Source organism: Scyliorhinus canicula, chromosome 12 (genome assembly GCF_902713615.1).
Source record: "Scyliorhinus canicula chromosome 12, sScyCan1.1, whole genome shotgun sequence".
NCBI lineage: Eukaryota > Metazoa > Chordata > Chondrichthyes > Carcharhiniformes > Scyliorhinidae > Scyliorhinus > Scyliorhinus canicula.
In genome coordinates this window covers 132,656,294-132,675,699 of record NC_052157.1, presented here as the reverse complement: position 1 = coordinate 132,675,699, position 19,406 = coordinate 132,656,294, and the positions used below count along the sequence as shown (strand labels likewise).

Here is a 19,406-nt window from a genome sequence, read left to right as displayed (position 1 = left end):
AGGAAGGGTTGAGTAGTGCATTACTCAACATAATACATTCAACACTTTAACATAAAGTTTCTATATTAATACACAGTCTATACTTATTTTTGGTTTGGGAAGAAATTTCATTGTGGCAAATTATGTAGCAGTTAGCATATCTACAGTGAAGTAGATTACATCGACTATATCCAGATATCCTTTGTTTAGTCCCATGACTTCTCTCCCACTCATTTTATCTGAGTGACAAATAGTTTTCTTTACAAAGTTTATTGTTTAACTCTGTCCTTGTATGTACCATATGCAACAATTCCAAAACAAAATTGACTCAAAAAAAACCTCTTCTGCAGAGAATAAATTTCAAAAATACAATGATAATTAATTCTCAGAAATAATTTAACAGGTACTTGTACTTTTATTTTTGAATTGTGCTAACAAATCACTCAAGATTATATTTGGGTTATTTGGATTAAGTGATTTGAAATTGATTTTGTTTTCTAGGCATGTGTAGTGAAGCGAGAATTCAAAAAGGCAGAGCAGTTAATAAAACATGCAGTGTATTTAGCACGGTAAGTCCCCATATAAATGTTATTCGCAAAGAATTTAATTCCCTTTATTTAATTCATTTATGGGATGCGGGTGTCACTGGCTAGGCCAGCATTTATTGCACTTCCCTAATTGCCCTTGAGAAGGTGGCGGTGTGCCGCCATCTGAGCCGCTACAGTCCATGTGTCATAGGTACACCCATAGTGGTGTTAGGAAAAGTGTTCCAGGATTTTGACCCAGAGGCACTGAAGAAACGGTGATATATTTCCAAGTCAATCGTGAGTGAAGGGGAACTTCCAGGTGGTGGTCTTCCATGTTTCTCTGTCTTTGTCCATTTACTTGGCAGTTGTCATGCGTTTGGAAGCCTTGGTGAGTTCCTGCAATGCATCTTGTGGGTGGTACACACTGCTGGCACTGTGCATCGCTGGCAGAGGGAGTGAATGTTAGTGGAAGGGGTATAAATGAAGTGGCCTGCTTTGTCCTGGATAGTGTTGAGCTTCTTTGCACTCATCCAGGCGAGTGGAGAGTACTTGTGCCTTGTAGCTGATGGGCAAGCATTGGGGAGTCAGGAGGAGCATTGCCACCTGCAGGATTCCTAGCCTCTGACTTGCTCTTGCGACCACGGTATTTATACGGTTGGCCAGTTTAGTTTCCGGTTAGTGGTAAGCCAGGATGTTGTTTGTTCAGTGATGGTGATGCCATCGAATGTCATGGAGCGGTGGTTAGATTCACTCTTGTTGGAGATCGTCATTGCCTGGCACTTGTGTGGCACGAATGTTATGTGCCACTTTTCAGCCCAAGCCTGGATATTGTCTCGGTCTTGCTGCATTTGGACATGGACTGCTTCAGTACCTGAGGAGGCACAAAGGTGCTGAACATTGTGGAATTATCAGCGAACATCCCCGTTCTGACATGATAGAAAGAGGGTCAATGGTAAAGTAGCTGAAGTTGGTTGGGCTGCCATCAAGTCAATTTTTCATTGAAGTACAGATTTATCTTGTTTTATTATGGGCAAGCTGTGTATTTTTCATCAAAGTTGCATTATACTTTTGCTATTGTCAGTTATTTTCTGCCACTCTCATTTTGATAGTACACAGTAACAACAGGACCGATATTCAGACATTACTATTCCATTCTTTGGCACAAATCTTTCGCTATGATAACAAGAACAAAATAAGCCTAACAGAAAGAAAAGAGACAAAAGTATAAAATAAACTTTTGTACACATTTAGCATGTCGTGTTTTCTATGGGGTCATGGGGGGAGGGGGGAGAAAGACTGTTTTAATAAGGTAGTGTTGACAACATTCACTCTTTATTTAAGGAGAGGACTTAAAATTTTACATTTTGTAATGGAAAAGTGTGTGAAATACTATGGTACATGATTTGAATATTTACTACAGAAATGTCATTATTTTTTCAGGGAGCACTTTGGGCCTAAACATCCCAAATACTCTGATACCCTCTTAGATTATGGATTTTACTTGTTGAACGTAGATAATATTTGTCAATCGGTGGCTATTTATCAGGTATGTTGGAAAATTGTTGTAGTTTAGCACTTAAGGTATAATTTATTCTCTCAAGCATGTTCTTAAATTCAAAAATGGGAAGCATATTATTATACTGTTTGTCCTATGTGGAATCTTGAATGAGCTGTACTTTCCTCTAGCTAAACAGTAGGAAAACCAACATCTTTGGCCCTTCCATAAATACCATACCTTTGTCATTGATGCCGTCTTCTTCTCTGTCCACTATTTCAGATTAAACTGCTATGTAAAGCTTCAGCATCCTCTTCAAACATGAGCTTGGTTTGTGAGCCCTATATCATTTTCTTTTATAAATTTTAACCGCCGTAGTTTTACCTGCCATCACCTATGTCAGATCATCAGCCCTGAAATCGTTATGCATGCTTTTATCTCCTCCATACAATTGCGGCAAACCTGCCATCCTTCAGTATCCATTAGAAGTCTGGTCATTCAAAACTTTGGCGGCATGGTGGCACTCCTGCCTCACATGGGTGAGAGCCTAGGTATGCTGCTCTTTCAGAGAGTTGGTGCAGACTCAATGGGCTAAATGGCTGTCTTCTGCACTGTAGGAACACTGTAAATTCTGTTGCCCATTTCTAACTCCAGACCGTTCCCTTTGCTTAACCTCCCTGTCTTTGCAGACCTATTAACTCTAGCCATTGATGTCTCAACTTGTTACTATTTAGTCCAATTTAAAATGGGCATTCTTGTGCATAATTCTTTTTACAGCCTCACTCTGGCCACATAGCTGCTCCAATTCTTGCCCTCCTTAATCCACTGTTTTTGACTTCTGCCGTCTCATTTTTCTTTTGCTGGCTACACCTTTGCCTGCCTAGGTTCCATACTCTGGAATTCCTTGCCTTAAAGCCCTCTGTTTTGGTACATTCCTTTTTTCATTCAAAGCACACTTCTTAGGCGAGGTCTTTGGTCGCCTCTCTAAAATCTTTTCTCGTCCAATTCAACACCTTATTTTTTCTCAAGCCAATTAAGTGTTCTATGTTATTATACAAATACAAATTGTCATTCTTGTTATTATCGTGTTGCTACTAGTATCATTGTCTTCCTGGAAGGTGTGGCCACAGCTTAATCAAGAATGCCAATGAATACAGTGTCCCCCATGCGCAACAGGACTGGAATATGAAATGAAATGAAAATCGCTTATTGTCACGAGAAGGCTTCAATTAAGTTACTGTGAAAAGCCCCTAGTCTCCACATTCCGGCGTCTGTCCGGGGTGGCTGGTATGGGAATCGAACCGTGCTGTTGGTCTGCTTTAAAAGCCAGCGATTTAGCTCAGTGAGCTAAATCAGCCCCTATATTGCAAACTCCTACCTTTTTGGTGGTGAGAGAGGAAAAGGGACCTGGCCATCTTGGCAGCATCTCTTTTCCTTTCTGAAAGGCTTTGGATTTTTTGCTTTATTACGTTTGATTATTTTTTTTCTTGCATCTGGTGACCTGAGTGGCTCCGGGTAAATACTGGTGTCATTTTTTAAAAATCTCCAGTCAGGGCACTTGCTAGACAATGAGAAGTTGATATAGGAGTGTTCTGGACCAACGCTGCTCAAAGGAAAAAATTGACTTCTTGACGAATAAAACTTGTTCAATAACTGTATCTGTGAGTCAGTTCCTACAAAGGGCCATTTTATTGTGAGCAAATGGCAGCTTGATTTAAGCATCACTATTTGTGGTCTTGCACTTGAGCAATAACATCAGCTCAAAATGGAAAGTTTTAATTATGTAAATTAGTCCACTTGTAGGCAGACATAGAGAACAGATATTTGTTTTTAATGTTTTTGAGATATATAATATAAAACTAGTTTTGTCTAAAGAAGATTTTACAAATAAGTGGTACTTGCAACTGAACTTTGAACAATGTTTTGTTTCTTAGACAGCACTCGATATCCGACAGTCAGTATTTGGAGGCAAGAACATCCATGTAGCAACAGCTCATGAGGACCTAGCTTATTCTTCTTATGTACACCAGTATAGTTCTGGGAAGTTTGACAATGCACTGTAAGTTACCCAATTAGTTGCATGCCGGGAATTTTTTTATTCTTTTGAAAACAGAAAAAATGCTTCTCACTCACAATGGGAATTATCCTTATTGCATATTTTCAGTACTTTGACTTAACTATACGTTATGTAAGAAAAATTGATGTCTTTCAAAATGTTCCTTCAGATGTGAAAAGCTGAATATCTTGAGCTGGACATCAATCTGTCACACATAATACTTGCATCAGAATTTTGGACAAGAGATTATATAAATTTAATTATTTGTTTGCACTGTGCGCCAGTATCTGTCATAATCTGGATTGAGGGAGCCTTTCCTTCCTCTTCCCTTCCCCCTGCCAAACACAAACTTCATCTCGCTTACCATTGCAAAATGAAATGAAACACTGGAGTTAACAGATTGCTGGGTTTGAAGATATACTGTCCTGATGGAAGTAACATTCTGCATTCGAAATGTACTTTTTCCCTTGCAGATTCCATGCTGAGCGTGCCATAGACATCATCACTCATATCCTCCCTGAAGACCACTTATTGTTGGCTTCTTCTAAAAGAGTTAAAGGTTTGTATATTAGAATTAACTGTTTTGATCAAATATTTTGATACATTTGAGTTGTGAGCGTGGCATATCTTTTGCGTTTCTATCTGTACCGTAGATGTACAATTTTGGCGAAAGAAACTATATTTTAATTATTTATTCACAATATTTCAGTGTTTATCTTTGAAGATTAGCCTGTTTTGGTGCAAGGAATATGCAAGCCCCTGCGTGGGTTCTCAAATATTAAGACAGTTTGTGTACATTTAAAAGAAAGGCTAATGGTGGGACAGACTGAAATGGAATACTTAATAACCGACTTATGGTTTTCTTTTGTGTCTGTGTATTCCCAGATTGACCAAGGTGGGGTAGACGAGCTGCTCAAGGCCTCTGCCAAGACTGCTCCTAGGGCAGCCACTTGGTGGTGCAAAAGAGCAATTTGATATTTAAATGCTGTCCTTCTGGGCTTACTCAGTCTCCACTCATCATGTGTGTACAGTACTGGAACTCAGTCAAGAATTTTAGAGGTGTGCGAATCCTTGGTGTAAATATATATCCACACCTGATGGCATAATGCTACCACACGTTTTAAAATGTTTTTAGTTCTGTGGGCCAAAACATGTTATCTTGGAATATGTAATTGGTAATTGTAAATAAATTTGGGAACCTTTGAGCTGGCAGATATCTACTGCTATCAATGTGAGAATAATAGGATAGAGACTGAGAGGTTAACATTAGCAGGAAATTGATATGCACAACTTGTTTAACTAATGATTATAGACGTAGTTCTTATTATTGATTATTTTGGTGGTGACCAGAGATCCCCTCAATGCTCCCAAGAGTGGTCAAACCAGGGCTTTGTACAGCTGGTGCAGGGCTTCTGCCCCTTATATTCTAGGCCTGTATTTATAAAATTCTTAGTCTTTTTGATTATTTTCTGTATTTGTGCATGACATTTTAATGATCTGTGTGGCTTGTCAGCTGGTTCATGATGCAGAATGAGGCCAACAGTGCGGGTGCAATTGCTGTAGCAGCTAAGGTTATTCATGAAGACCCCACCTTCTCAACCTTGTCCTTCGCCTGAGGTGGTGATCCTCAGGTTACATCACCATGAGTCAGTTCTCCCCCTCAAAGGAGAAAACAGCCTATGGTAACCTAGGACTAAGACGATGACTTTAATTCAATGTGCTTGTAATTTCCTTATTTTTTTAATCTATACGTTTGGCATTTTATTTGGAAGAAAGAGAAGTAACTAAGTACGAATGTGGTGACATTTGGTACACCACTTGTGTATGGTTCAGGGCGAGCATCTGAACAAAAATCTGATCATGTCTTTCCAAACTTTTTCGAATTGCTAAAATGAGTACATAGTAACTAACAAAGCAAAACCAACATGCTTCTTTCCTCCCTGGATCAATTGCATGTATTTCTGTTCACATCTGAATATCATAATATATTGCTCACTGTGAAATGGTTGACATGCATTAAGCATACAAAATTTGATCCTAAATACAAAACATTATTTGCAGAATGGATGAGGGTTTCAAGGAGATAGGTGTCAGAAGGGAAGAGAAACATTTTAAAATCTAATTTCTATTTGAATATTAAAATCATGCTGTGTACTTGATGTCTGACCCAAACACTTTGTGGAATATTGGCATCGCTGGCAAGGCTGATATTGCCCAGCTCTAACTGCCCTTGTCGCCTTCTTGAACTGTATGCTGTCGGTCTAGTAAACGTCTATTTTCAGTCTTCCGGATTAATGAATTCTCAGTGTTACTGTCACTAATCCTGTCCTTATGAAACTTTTTCCAGATTGATTTTGTCACTTGTTTGCTTTGCAGCACTTATACTGGAGGAGATTGCTATTGACTGTCATAACAAGGAAACCGAGCAACGGCTTCTTCAGGAGGCTCATGATTTACACCTTTCGTCACTCCAGTTAGCCAAGAAAGCCTTTGGAGAGTTCAATGTGCAGACAGCAAAGCACTATGGAAACCTGGGCAGACTCTATCAATCTATGCGGAAGTTCAAGGTAATGCTAAATGATGCATAGCTTTCCTAGTTAACGATTAAAATTTCCAGAATCCATTTTCTTCTTGGCTTTTCAGTTTCATGCTGCTCGGCGTGTATTTTACATACATTTTGTTGCCCTATTTCAGAAAGTCCCATACCCATTTGCTGTTTGTTTCTTACTGTCTAACCATATCAAAAATCCTCTCATTGGGTCTGGAACATGAGAAAAAATGGAAATTTGCAATAGGGTGCAGATGCTGCAGGTTCTATTCTTGGATTAGAAAGTTCCCCGACTGGTGTTCAGATTTGTCCCAGACATCGATCTTAGCTGTCACTTTGATTAGTTTAGTAGAGTGAGTTGCTAACGTCTCCTGACAAATTTGCAATTCTTCTGTGGCTTTGAATGCCTTATGTAGCAACTTCCCTATACACTGAATCTCATGCAGACCAGCAGTGAATACTGCCACAATAAAACAGGTACTCCTCCTTCCATTCTAACCCAGCTAACTGATATATTTTGCAGTAGCTGCAATCTAATTTTAGTTCAGATGTGTAACCATGTCCAGTAGGGGCCTTGAATGCTCATGTGGCTCAAACAATAAATTGGTTAAAGCCACTCCAAGGAGCAGCTCTCACTATAATAGAGTTTCATTGAGCTACCAACATCTTAGCGTTGTCAACGTTACACGACAAAGAGCTGCTGTGGGAGAAATAGAATGGGAGGAACGAGAAGGGAAAAAATTGTGGATGAAGATAGAGTACATTCAGATTTCATGTAAATAGTTGGGGACAAAAATATGTCATCACAATAAGATTCATTTCATTTCATATAGTTCTTGTATGAAATAGCTGTAGTTACAGGTACAATGCTGTTGTACTACATTTGACAGTTTTGTTGGTGTCCATTTTTGAGCTTTGAAGCATTGCCCACACTTGATTGAGCAATAAATCATCAGGTCACTTTTGGTGGAGTCATTGTGCTGAGTTATTTAAAACTAAAGAGGAAATTTATTTGGCTGCTGCAAATTTCAAGAACAGATATAGAGCCAATGATGATAGAGCAAGGCTAAATGGAGCAGAAGCTGTTTGTCCATTTACTTATGTAGGTTAAGATTAGGGGGTTTTGCAGCTGTCCGCTGGCTATTCGTTCTGGTGGATAAATGAATGAGTTCAAGTCATCCTTATTGGCTGTAAAGTGGCATTCCTACTGCCAAACCACTAGATTGGCAGCACTGAATCCTCCATGCTGCTTGGCAACATCTAAAACTGATAGTTTAATATCAGTATGCTACAATAAGCCTTGGTAGACCTACCAGAATCAATTTTGCTCCCAGGGTGTAAAGAAATAGCCCTTTGTCCTGGTTATCTTGGAGTTCTTTATGGGCAGTGCTGAAAATTTACTTTCGGGCTATTTAGTTCATCTTTTTAATTGGCAGAGTTGTCACTAATACTTTTTATTGCTTTCATAGGAAGCAGAAGAAATGCACATTAAAGCAATTCAAATTAAGGAACAGCTTTTGGGCCAAGAAGATTATGAAGTGGCATTGTCAGTTGGACATCTTGCATCTCTTTATAATTATGATATGAATCAGTTTGAAGATGCTGAAAAACTTTATCTGAGGTCAATAGCAATAGGTATGTACCATCACCACTTAAATTTTGAGAATAAAATGCCAAAGCAATTAAACCTATGTTCATTGTGTATTAGTTTGTTTAAATTTCCAATGGAACTTGTAATTATATTTCAACAAATGAGGGAAAAACTTCATACATTTTCCAAAATCCTTGAGCTCTTGCATTCTGTTTGGGAGTTCCTTTCATCATTGTTTTCTTTTTCTCATCGAAGTCCCTGAGCTGCATCATTTGAAAATACAATGTGACATTCTACATATACTGCTGACAACATCCAGCTCTATCTTGCCATCATCTTACTCGACCATTGTCTCTGATTTGTCATACTGCTTGTCAGATGTCCAGCAGTGAATGAGCAGAAATTTTCTCCAATTGAATATTGTGATGATTGAAACTATTGTCATTAGTTCTTACCACCAACTCTTCACCCTTTCCCTTGCAACTGTGAGACTGAACTAAACTGTTTGCAAAATATGTGTATTTGACCCAAGATGAGCTTCTGACCTTGTGTGCTCCATTGCCAGGACCGTCTGTTGCCAGATCCACATCATTGACCACCTGTACACCAGTCTCAGATTATCTGCTGCAGAGACCCTCATACATGCTTTTAACAGAATTGTTAAAGTGCAGAAGGAGGCCATTTGCCCATCCTGTCAGCACCGGCACTCCAAACTAACATTATGACTTTGTGCCATTCTCCTGCCTTTTCCCGGTACCCCTGCAGATTGAGTGTTATAATGTCATCTTGAATGCCTCGATAGACCTGCCTTCACCACACTTCCAGGCAGTTCTTTCTGAGCTTTTCATTCCAGGCTCAAACCGCTTGCTGTGCGGAAAATATTTTTTTATCCTATGTAATTTGCTTTGTTTGTAAATCACTTTAAACCCTGCCTTCTCATTTTGATTCTTTTACCAGCAGGAACAATTTCACCCTATCTACTCGCTGTGCCCCCGCTCATGATTTGAACACCCCAATCAAATCTTCTCTTGGCCTTGTCACCCAGAAGAACAATCCCAACCTCTCCAATCTCTCTTCATCACCGAAGTTTCTCATCCCTGGAGCCATTCTTGTAAACCTCTTCTGCACCCTGTCAAATGAGTTCATGTCCTTCCTATAGTGTGGCGCCCCGAGCTGTGCATAATACTCCAGCTGAGGTTTAACCAGTGTCTTGTATAAATTCAGCATTACCTCCTTGCTCTTGTACTCTATTCCCCTATTAATGAAGCCCAGGGTACTGTTTTCTTTATTAACTCATCCCTACCTGTCCTGCCAACTTCAATTATCTACGCATACATCCAACCAGGTCCCTCTGCTCCTGCACCCCTTTAAGAATGGTACCCTTTTTCATATTGTCTCTCCATGTTCTTCCTACCTCACATTTTTCTGCATTGAACTTCATCTGCAACCCATCTGTCCATTCCACCAACTTGTCTATGTCCTTTGAAGTTCTATACTGTCGTCCTCACAGTTTACAAGGCTTCCAAGTTTTGTGTCATCCGCAAACTTTGAAACTGTCCCCTGCACACTAATATCTAGATTATTAATGCTTATCAGAAAAGGCAAGGGTCCCAATACCGACCCCTGGGGAACGCCAGTACAAACCTTTCTCCAACCTGAAAAAAAATCCATGAGTCTAGGGAAGACTGAAAGAATATAGGCAATGCCTCTGCAATTTCCACACTCTTCTTTCAGCGTCATTAGATGCATCTCACCTGGTCATTTTATCTCACCTGGTCCTTTTAAAAGCCTCATCAACTTTTAATCCGCCTGGTGAAAGTTTCCTCTGACAGCATGGCATGGGAAGCATCTACCTGCTTGGTAAATATAAATGCATGGTATTCATTTTAACACCTCAGTCGTGCCCCTGCCTCCATATGTAAATTCCCTTTTAAGTCTCTAATCGACCCTACTCCTCCTCTTACCACCCTCTTATTTTTATATGCCTATAGAAGACTGGATTTTGTTACCTCTAGACTTCACTTTTCCAGTGCTCTCCAGGCTGGGCTCCCACCTTCTAATTTTAGATCAACTTGACCTCATCCAAAACTTTGCTCCCATTCTAACTTGCACCAAGTCCTGTTCCACTCTCACCCTTATGTGTGCCAATCTATACTGGCTTCAGCAGCAATTTCTTTCTATTTCCTACCCTTATTTTCAAATAATTCTGCAGCCATACCCTTCTTTATCTATGGTTCCTATCTCTAGCCTCCTTCAGCCCCAATAGTCTTCCAAGACAGCTGCACTTTTCCAATTCTGACATTTATGCACATATCCAATTTTAATCACTCCATTTTACTACATTTAAACACTATACAAAAGCAAGTTACTGTTCCATGCAGGGCAGAAAGGCCGGTTTTCATGGGAACCAAAACCACGACCTTTAAATAAGCAAGTCTGATATCATGATGTAATGGTTGATAAATACATTTTTATATATATCAGCCTTTGGTGATCACGGTGGGTTGTCCAATATGCTCTCTGCCTTCTCCAGAAAACGGTAAATATTACATTAAAATAGTACTGTGTTCATAGTATACCGATAAACTAATTTATTTACAATCTGAATCATACGCCGATGCAGTATACAGCAAGATACTAGATCCAGGTCAACCAATTTCAGTGCTATTCATTTTGATCAGTAGCTGTGAAGTCTGGTCTCCTGGCCATCTGTTCATTCGCTTGCTTTTGATATCTGACATGTATTTAAACCTGAACTTCACCTGATTGGCACAGATTAGAAATAACATCTAAGAAACCCATCCTCTTTAAAGGGACCAATGACCTACCCCACCTCCACATTCACTATATGCCTTGATGAGTTTTATTAGAGGCAATTTAAAGGTTCTTGTGCAGCAATTAGGGATGGATATTAATTTTTGGTCTTGTCACTGATGTCCACATCTCATGAATTAATTAAATTAGTACAGGAAAAGAACTGCATTTTAACTCTCTTTTGAAGATTTTCTGAATTTAAGATAAGACAAAATTTCTACTTTGATCATTGATTGTAGTCTGCTTTTTGGAGTAAACATCTGGCTATAAAATAAACAGGGTTTTAAAAATGTGCATGGTACTGTTTAGTTTCAGGTTTAAACAGTGTACAGCAGTTTTCAGTAAGCTTTGAGATGCAAAATACCATATAGTAGGTAAATCAAAGTTTAATTAAGTTTTTTGTTTGCCTGATATTCCTTTAATCATTGCTCAATCCCTACATACATCAGTTGTTTCATGAGTTTATTTGGCCATCAAATCTGCTCCGCCATTCGATCATGGCTGATCTCATCCTGGCGTTAACTCCACTGTCTTGCCCGTTCTCCATAGCCCTTCAACCCATTACCAATTAGAAATCTGTCTAATTCCTCCTTAAATTTACTCACTGTCCCAGCATCCCCCCGAACTGTATGGTGGCAAATACCAGAGATTCGCAATCCTTTGGGAGAAGTAGTTTCTCTTCATCTCCGTTTTAAATATCTCTTATCCTAAGACTATGACCTCTCATTCTAGAATACCCCACAAGAGGAAGCATCCGCTCCACATCTACTTTATCCACACCTTTTATCTCTTGTATACAACCATTTGATCTCCCCTCTTCTAAACTCTAGAGAATATAGGCTGAAACTGTTCAATCTCTCTTCATACGACAAACCACTCATCTCTGGAATCAACCTTGCAAACCTCCTCTGAACTGCCTCCAATGCCCTGCATCTTTCCTCCAATAAGGGGACCAAAACTGTGCGCAATACTCCAGATGTGGTCTCGCCACTGCCATATATAGCTGCAACAACACTTCCTTACCTTTAATGCTCTATTCCTTTAGCTATAAATGGCAACATTCCATTCACTTTCTTTATTATCTGCTGTTCCTGCATGCTGGTTTTCCGTGACTCATGAATGAGGAACCCCCAGATCCCTCTGCAACAAAGCACCCCGATATTTAGATATTGTTGCCTTCCTATTTTTCCGACCAAAATGCATGACCTCCCATTTATCCAAGTTAAACGCCATCTGCCACATTTTGGCCCACTCTATCTATATCCATTTATAAGGTTCTTATTTCCTCATGGGTGGTGATATGATTTAGTTGCATTGTCCCAGTTTCTGGGAGTGGGTATACCTGCATGATGTGAGCCTGTACTGACTTCTTCACTGAGTAGCATGCATTTTACCTATTCCTATAATTTTGTCTTGGCTGTGCCCTTTGGCAGTGCTTAGAGTAGTCCATCATCTGACAATTGCAACCCACCACAGCAGTTTCCCTTGCATCCTTGGGGTCATCATGCCATACTCTTGACTGTCGGATGATGAGAATTGAGCTCCGGTCCTGTAATGACTATTTTGCATCTTTCTTAAATAGGCACCTTCAGTTGGGGAATGGTCAATTTTACACTAGGCTCCTCCCCCTAACCGGAGGACATTTCTGTCTGATGCCCCTTGTAGCTCCTGAGTCCCTTTTTCTGCATGTTCCAGTGATAGAGCTATTTCTTTTTTTTAAATATTTCTTTATTCTCCTCCTTTTTCGCATTTTCTCGATGGAGCTATTTCAGGGGTTTTTTTAAAATCCAGATTGGGTTCTGCCAATAACATTTTTGAGTCATCACATTATTTATTCCACATACCAAACTGTCTCTTAACATGTCGGTCAGGGATGGTCTGAATTCACAATGTTCTGCCAAGTTCCGTAATCTGGCCGAAGATTTGGGGACAGGTTCACCCTGCCACGTTAAAGCAGTATCCCTGGAGTATAACAGAGGACTTTGTGTGATGGTGATTTTTTTTTTTACCAAGTCTACTTACTCGTTAAAAGTCTTGTAGCGTCTGGATAGGTCAAGCTTTTTTTATCACGCTGAATGTTGGGGCACGCTTGCTGTCAGCAAGATCATTTTCTGTTTCTCATCTCCCTCAATATTGTTAGCCCGGAAGGAGTAACGCATACGCTCTATGTATTAGGCCCAGTCTTCTCCGCTTACATCTTAGGATTCATGTTTACTGAAGAGAGGCATTTTATTTCTTCCCAGAGAAACCGCTTGTTTTCAACAATAACGGTCGCCTGAAGAACTCCTCGTCACCAATGCAATAACCTCGCCAAAGGCCAATCTTCCAGCACCAATTAAAGATACTAAAAAGTCCAAGCCCTACAGAATATTGGCCTGGGTTGAAGAATGGATTTTAAGCTTTTGCTGCTGATTCCCCATTGGGCGAGCTCCCACCCGCTTAATGCATATTCCACGAATCTCATGGGGTGATCTATTGATGATCCTTCATGGCCACCATAATGCCCTTTTATCCCTGTAATTCAGCTCTTTTGATCATGTTTGTACCAGGGCTATAATGAGGTCTCTGGGTGACCCTTCCAGATTCCAAACTGAGCATTGGTGAGCAGGTTATTGCTGAGTATGTGCCACTTGATAACACTGTAAATGATATGTCCTATCATTTTGATCATTGAGAGTAGACTGATCGGACAGAATTTGGCTGGATTGGATTTGTCCTGCTTTTTGTGAACAGGACATACCTGGGCAATTTTCCATTGTTGTCTAAATGCCAGTCTTGCAGTTGTACTGGAACAGCTTGGCTAAGGGCACAACTAGTTCTTTCAGCATGCCTTCAGTACTACAGCTGCTATATTTGTCAGGCCCCTAGACTTGGCTGTATCTCATGCTCTCACATGGAGTGAATCAAATTGTTTGAAAACTGGCGCCTACCTCAGTGGGAACCGTGGGAAAATCCATTCGGAATTTCTGACTGTAAATGCTTCAGCAGAACTTTGGTCTAATCCGTTCGAAATTATAACGCCAGCCATTGGTCTTTCCAGCAAGTCCCAAGTTGTGATCAGAAAAGCTCTGCTTTGTTTTCATTTTGCGTAAGCCACTTGAAAGTTCGCCTTTCAGTTATGGATATTATCTTTATTTGTTAAGTTTTAAAGCTTATTGACATTATATCCTGTACAGAATATTCAATTGCATGCTGTATCTTTCTGCACAATTTCCCCAGGAGGCATTGAGCACCTTCATAGCTACTGGCTTTGCTAACTTTCTTACTTTCACTTTGACTTTTCATTAATTTCTTCAACTGCATAGTTATTGAATATTTATTGATTTCTGTGGAAAATTAGTATGGTCCAGGCCACGTTACTCCATTTCATGATTTCAGTTTTTGAAAGTTTAGATGGTGCTGCTAAAAACCACCCCGCTTCCAACCGCGCCTTTGTACGGTTCTGGTTCAGATTATAAACCTCTATACCTATTCTCCCACCACTCCTCCTGTTATAATCCCTTTGATCTGGCTTCCATTCCACATTTTGCAGTGAAATTATTCTGGTAAAGTTACTAAAGGCATTCTGTATGACTGTCGCCATGGTGCATTATCCCTCTGTGGCTTCTTATAGTGTTGAATATCAGCCACATTATCATCATCTGAAGTACAGAATTCTAACTTTTCTAAGTGGAGCCAATGCATCTCCTCTGAAAGCTTCTCTTCTGGTGTCCACAGTGGCCTTAACTGTCAAAGCATGTCTTGATTCCTCTTATTTTTCAACTACAGGTATATGTTTTCCCTGTGTGACTTTATTCCTAATACAGGGTGGTTCATTTTTGTGGTTCTCCATTCCTATTTTAATTACAGTAATTGTTACTCTGTCTAAATGTCATTCTTGTATCAAATTTTGGTTGTGTATAAACACTTTTGAAGCTCACTCTCGTAAATCTCTAGTTTCCTTCCATGCTGCACTCAAAACCCACCTCCTTAGCCCCCCTCATCGCCTCCGCTCCCCAATGGTGCATCTAATCGAATTCCTCTATGATCTCACCACATTCCTACTTCTCTCCAGCTTCACAGCATGGTGGCACAGTGGTTAGCACTGCTTTCTCACCGCTCCAGGGACCCAGGTTCGATTCCAACCTAGGGTGATTGTGTAGAGTTTCCATGTTGTCCCCGTGTCTACGTGAGATTCTGCCGGGTGCTCCGGTTTCCTTACACAGTCCAAGGATGTGCAGGTTAGGTGGATTGGCTATGCTAAATTTCCCCTTAGTGTTAGGTTATATGGGGTTATGGGGATAGGGCAGGGATTGGGCCTAGATAGGGTGCTCTTTCAGTGGTTCGGTGCAGACCCGATGGGCTGAATGGCCTCCTTCTGCAATGTAGGGTTTCTGTGATTTCCCCTTCCTGCAACTCTGACCTACTGAATGTTTTCTGTCCCTCAACTCTCACCATTGGTGCACTCAATGACCTCTCTTCCATTCTCAGGAATTTTTTCCCTAAATTCAGCTGCCTTTTCCCCCTGTCAGACGTTTCATTGCAAATTCTACCTGGTCAACCAAATAGTCATCCTCCTTTCCTAATGTTACCCCCCCCCCCCCCCCCCCCCCCCCCCGCCACTGTGCTCGGGTCCAAAAGTTTGCTACTGAGATTTTCAATGAAGTTCAATATATGTATGACGGGTAGTTACTTTGGTTCAAAAGTAATTTTCTAAAAAATATTTTTGTTCTCCTTTTTCACATTTTCTCCCAAATTTATACCCACCAACAATAAACAATAATCAGTAACAAATATGTCAATCCCCATATCAATAACAATGATCCCATCCTCCCACCAAACCCCAAACATTAGCCCGCATGTTCACACAAACAAATGACAGAAAATAATTAGGGATCACCCATAGTCGCCATTAACACACACAGCCCCCCAACCATCCCACCCACATGCCCCAACTAATGTTCGATATTATCCAATTCTTGAAAGTGCATAATGAATAATGCCCATGAATTGTAGAACCCCTCCATCCTTCCCCTCAGTTCAAACTTAACCTTCTCAAGAGTCAAGAATTCCAACAGATCCCCCTGCCACGCCAGGGCACAGGGTGGAGAGGTTGCTCTCCAACCTATCAGGATCCGCCTTCGGGCGATCAACGAGGCGAAGGCTACAACATCTGCCTCCGCACCCGTTTCCAACCCTGGCTGGTCCGACACCCCCCGGGGACCTGGGTCCAGTTTCACGTGCACCACTTTAGAAATTACCCTAAAACCCTCCTTTCATTAGGGTTCAAAAGTAAATTGACCATCATTTTCATTGCTCAAATTTATCGAAAAGGCTTGCTCGTGATTGTGTTACAGTTCAAAGAATTGCTCTTGTTCATTGAGCAAATAGTAACTTTTTTTGTATTATGTGTTTGCGTACAGGAAAGAAATTATTTGGAGAAGGTTACAGCGGACTGGAGTATGATTACAGGGGCCTCATCAAACTGTATAACTCTATTGGCAATTTTGAGAAAGTATTTGAATACCATAACATTCTGTCCAACTGGAACCGACTGCGGGATCGACAGTTTGCCATCAGTGATGCCCTTGAGGATGTAAATGGCAGTACACAATCCACAGAGGAAGTGGTCAGATCGTTCCTTTTAGCTCAGCCTGCAATTGGACAGGGTTGCTGAAGATCAAACAGGATTCAATTGTCACGTACAGTCTTTATTCCCTGGATTACAAGGGAGAAGCATACTGTGAAACAATCCAGTAACTACACTTAATACCATTAGGGTAATTACTTTCATTTAGGTGTTAAGCTCAGAGGTAATGGTAATGGAAAAAAATTCATGTAATAGATACAAGACTAGGAAAGAACTGACCAGAAACAGTCGCCGTGGCATGTCATTGTCTAGTAAAGTTTGCAAATGCTGATGACACGGAGGTTTTGTCTCGGCACCTGAATGCCATAAACATTGGTTAAAGTGAAGTTATTTTGCAGCTGCAGCCTTTTATAATTTTATTTTAATTATATTTCCAGCCATTTGCTGCTGACCACATTGAATAGTAATCCAACCATTCCTTAATGCATAATCAGATGATTTCAGGATGTGGAAGTGAATTTCAAACATTCATGCCTTGCTGACTATTGGCTGAATTTTTTTTTTCATCTTGAAAGATATAGCAGTTCCCTGTGAAGTATGCTAACAGGTGCCATTGCACTGCCTGCCTCCACAGAGTCACAGTTAGTCCTAATTATTTTGCTATATCACCAATTGCAAAATGACATCCTGAAGGGCACTGTGATAGGTTTGCTGTACATTACAGTATGTCATTATATTCCTAGGTATCTATAGCATGAGTGGCCTTAGTGAGTTTGTTGAAGTGCACATTTTTTAAACTGAAATATTAAAGGATATATCTAGAAGTTGGTTTGTGGTGCACAAGTTCAGTGTTGGACCACTAACTGATGTTTTTAGGTACCATTTGTGTCATCTTTTTTTTAAAACTCAACTTATATTCCTCTTTGGGAATAATGTTGCCATGTTCTGCATTAAGTGAATAATAAAGTTTTGATAACATTTTGAGGATATGGAAATGAAAAAAGGTCAACGGTATTCATTTTATTGCACATTTAATTAAACAGTACTATTTTTGTACTTTCCTGAATTGCTTTGACAGCAATGGCTTAACACTATTACCATATTCAGCCTCCGCTGTTTGAAAGCAAAACGACAGACAAGACACTCAAAAGATACTTGAGCAGGAATCCATGTAATAGTGCCATGCTGAATTTATAAAATGACATCACAATTTTGTGTTTCATTTTAATAATTCCATTATTTGTGTACAGAAACTTTTAGTGTAATGACATACAGGCTGCAGCGCCCAACATTATGTGCAACCATCAAACCATTATTGCTTATGTTTGTAACAAACATTGTGATATTCTGTAACTGTACTACTATAAACATTATTGATCTGCTAAATATAGTGTTCATGCACAATCTCGGTCTTTGCTTCTCAGTTGATTGTTGAATTAATTTGTATGTTTAAATACGGGTTCCTTTCCTATGGATGCTTAAATGAATTTCATTCATGTGCAAGGGTGTAACTAGCAGTAAAAGCCATTTTACCTACGTTTGCCCAAGAAGATTTTAAATGTAAAATGGTTCACAGAAATTATTTAGAGCCCAACTGAGGGTTGGAGGTCAGAAGGGGGATGTGGGGGAGTAGACCAGTGTATAACATTAGAGTAAAACTATTTGTTTCAAATTGCTGTCTCAAAACCCCTGCTGCTATAGATCTGCTTGCAACAAGTCATCAATATGTTCAGTTGTTTTAGAAGCATTTAGTAGGAAGCTATCTGGAAGTTACTCAGTTTTGCCACAAGGGTGATGTATTTTCAGAATGGTACAGTATACTCTGGAACAAGGTAGTGTGGTCATAAAGTTTGAAACTGTAGAGGCTGTTAATTAACAGCAAGTGCAAAATATTTTGCATTCACATGAATTTCCCCAGGCCATTTTGACACAGCTTTGACACTACCAATTCTTCAGTTGCTAGTACCACCAGATGTGTGCACTCGATCGATTTAATTTTTCTTAGCTAAAATGTTCAAGTTATTCAGTAATTTTCTTGAACAACTGGAATAGGGCAGTGCTGGAGATTTTATTTGCTGCAGTTGGACCCTTTTTCATTTGAAAAAAAAAACCCATTGAATTGGAAACTATATTTGACACTTACAAAAATGGCCTGAAATGTTTTAGTTTACAGTAGTTGCATATTGTCAGTCAACCAAAATTTCTGCATTCCTTTTTAATTTTGTCAACAGATATTTTAAACTTGCCTTCTCAGTTAAAACTGTACACTTGAATATTGGCAACTTAAATGGTTATTTTGATTTAAAATCAAATAATCACATTGATAATGAGTGGTCAATAGTATGTGGTCAATAGTTTATTTTTATACATTTATGATGAGTTAGTACAACAGAGGAACAGTGAAACATCTGCTGTGTGCTGTCGACCCTGCTTTGTATAAAGATATACTGCACATCCCAGGTAACTTCTATACTTAATTTATATAACGTTGTGCAATAAATTTAAGTGGAAGCACAGAGCCAGAACTTGAACGTTATTTTAGTTACTTTCACCATCATAAAGAGCGGGATAGAGAAGGATCCAGAAACAGACAGCAGCACCTAAAAGAACTATCCAATCTGTGCCTCCAGACCAACTGCGTTCTGAGAAAACAGGTAGTTCACAAGAAAAGAGGTCATTGATTGGTTGGTAAGTATTTAAGTTATCTTTAAAAACTTAGGTAACTTTTGTAATGGTACGGTTTTATTAGTAGTAAAGCTTAATGGATTGACTGGTGAGTATGTCCTGTTTTACCTTTAGGTAATTTCAATCAGGGCGAGTAGAAATT

At 39.7% G+C, this 19,406-nt stretch overlaps 1 protein-coding gene across 1 annotated transcript in view; it reads left to right on the top strand.

Annotated features, from left to right (window-relative positions):
- Positions 1–17,983, top strand: part of appbp2 (amyloid beta precursor protein (cytoplasmic tail) binding protein 2) — a 72,023-nt gene extending 54,040 nt beyond the window's left edge. The window contains exons 7-13 of the mRNA XM_038814196.1: positions 481–548; positions 1,947–2,052; positions 3,936–4,060; positions 4,531–4,616; positions 6,434–6,624; positions 8,075–8,240; positions 16,413–17,983. Of these exons, the coding sequence (XP_038670124.1) occupies positions 481–548; positions 1,947–2,052; positions 3,936–4,060; positions 4,531–4,616; positions 6,434–6,624; positions 8,075–8,240; positions 16,413–16,666 (996 nt within the window). The 3' untranslated portion in view covers positions 16,667–17,983. The remainder of the gene's footprint in view (positions 1–480; positions 549–1,946; positions 2,053–3,935; positions 4,061–4,530; positions 4,617–6,433; positions 6,625–8,074; positions 8,241–16,412) is intronic.
- Positions 17,984–19,406: the final 1,423 nt, after the last annotated feature.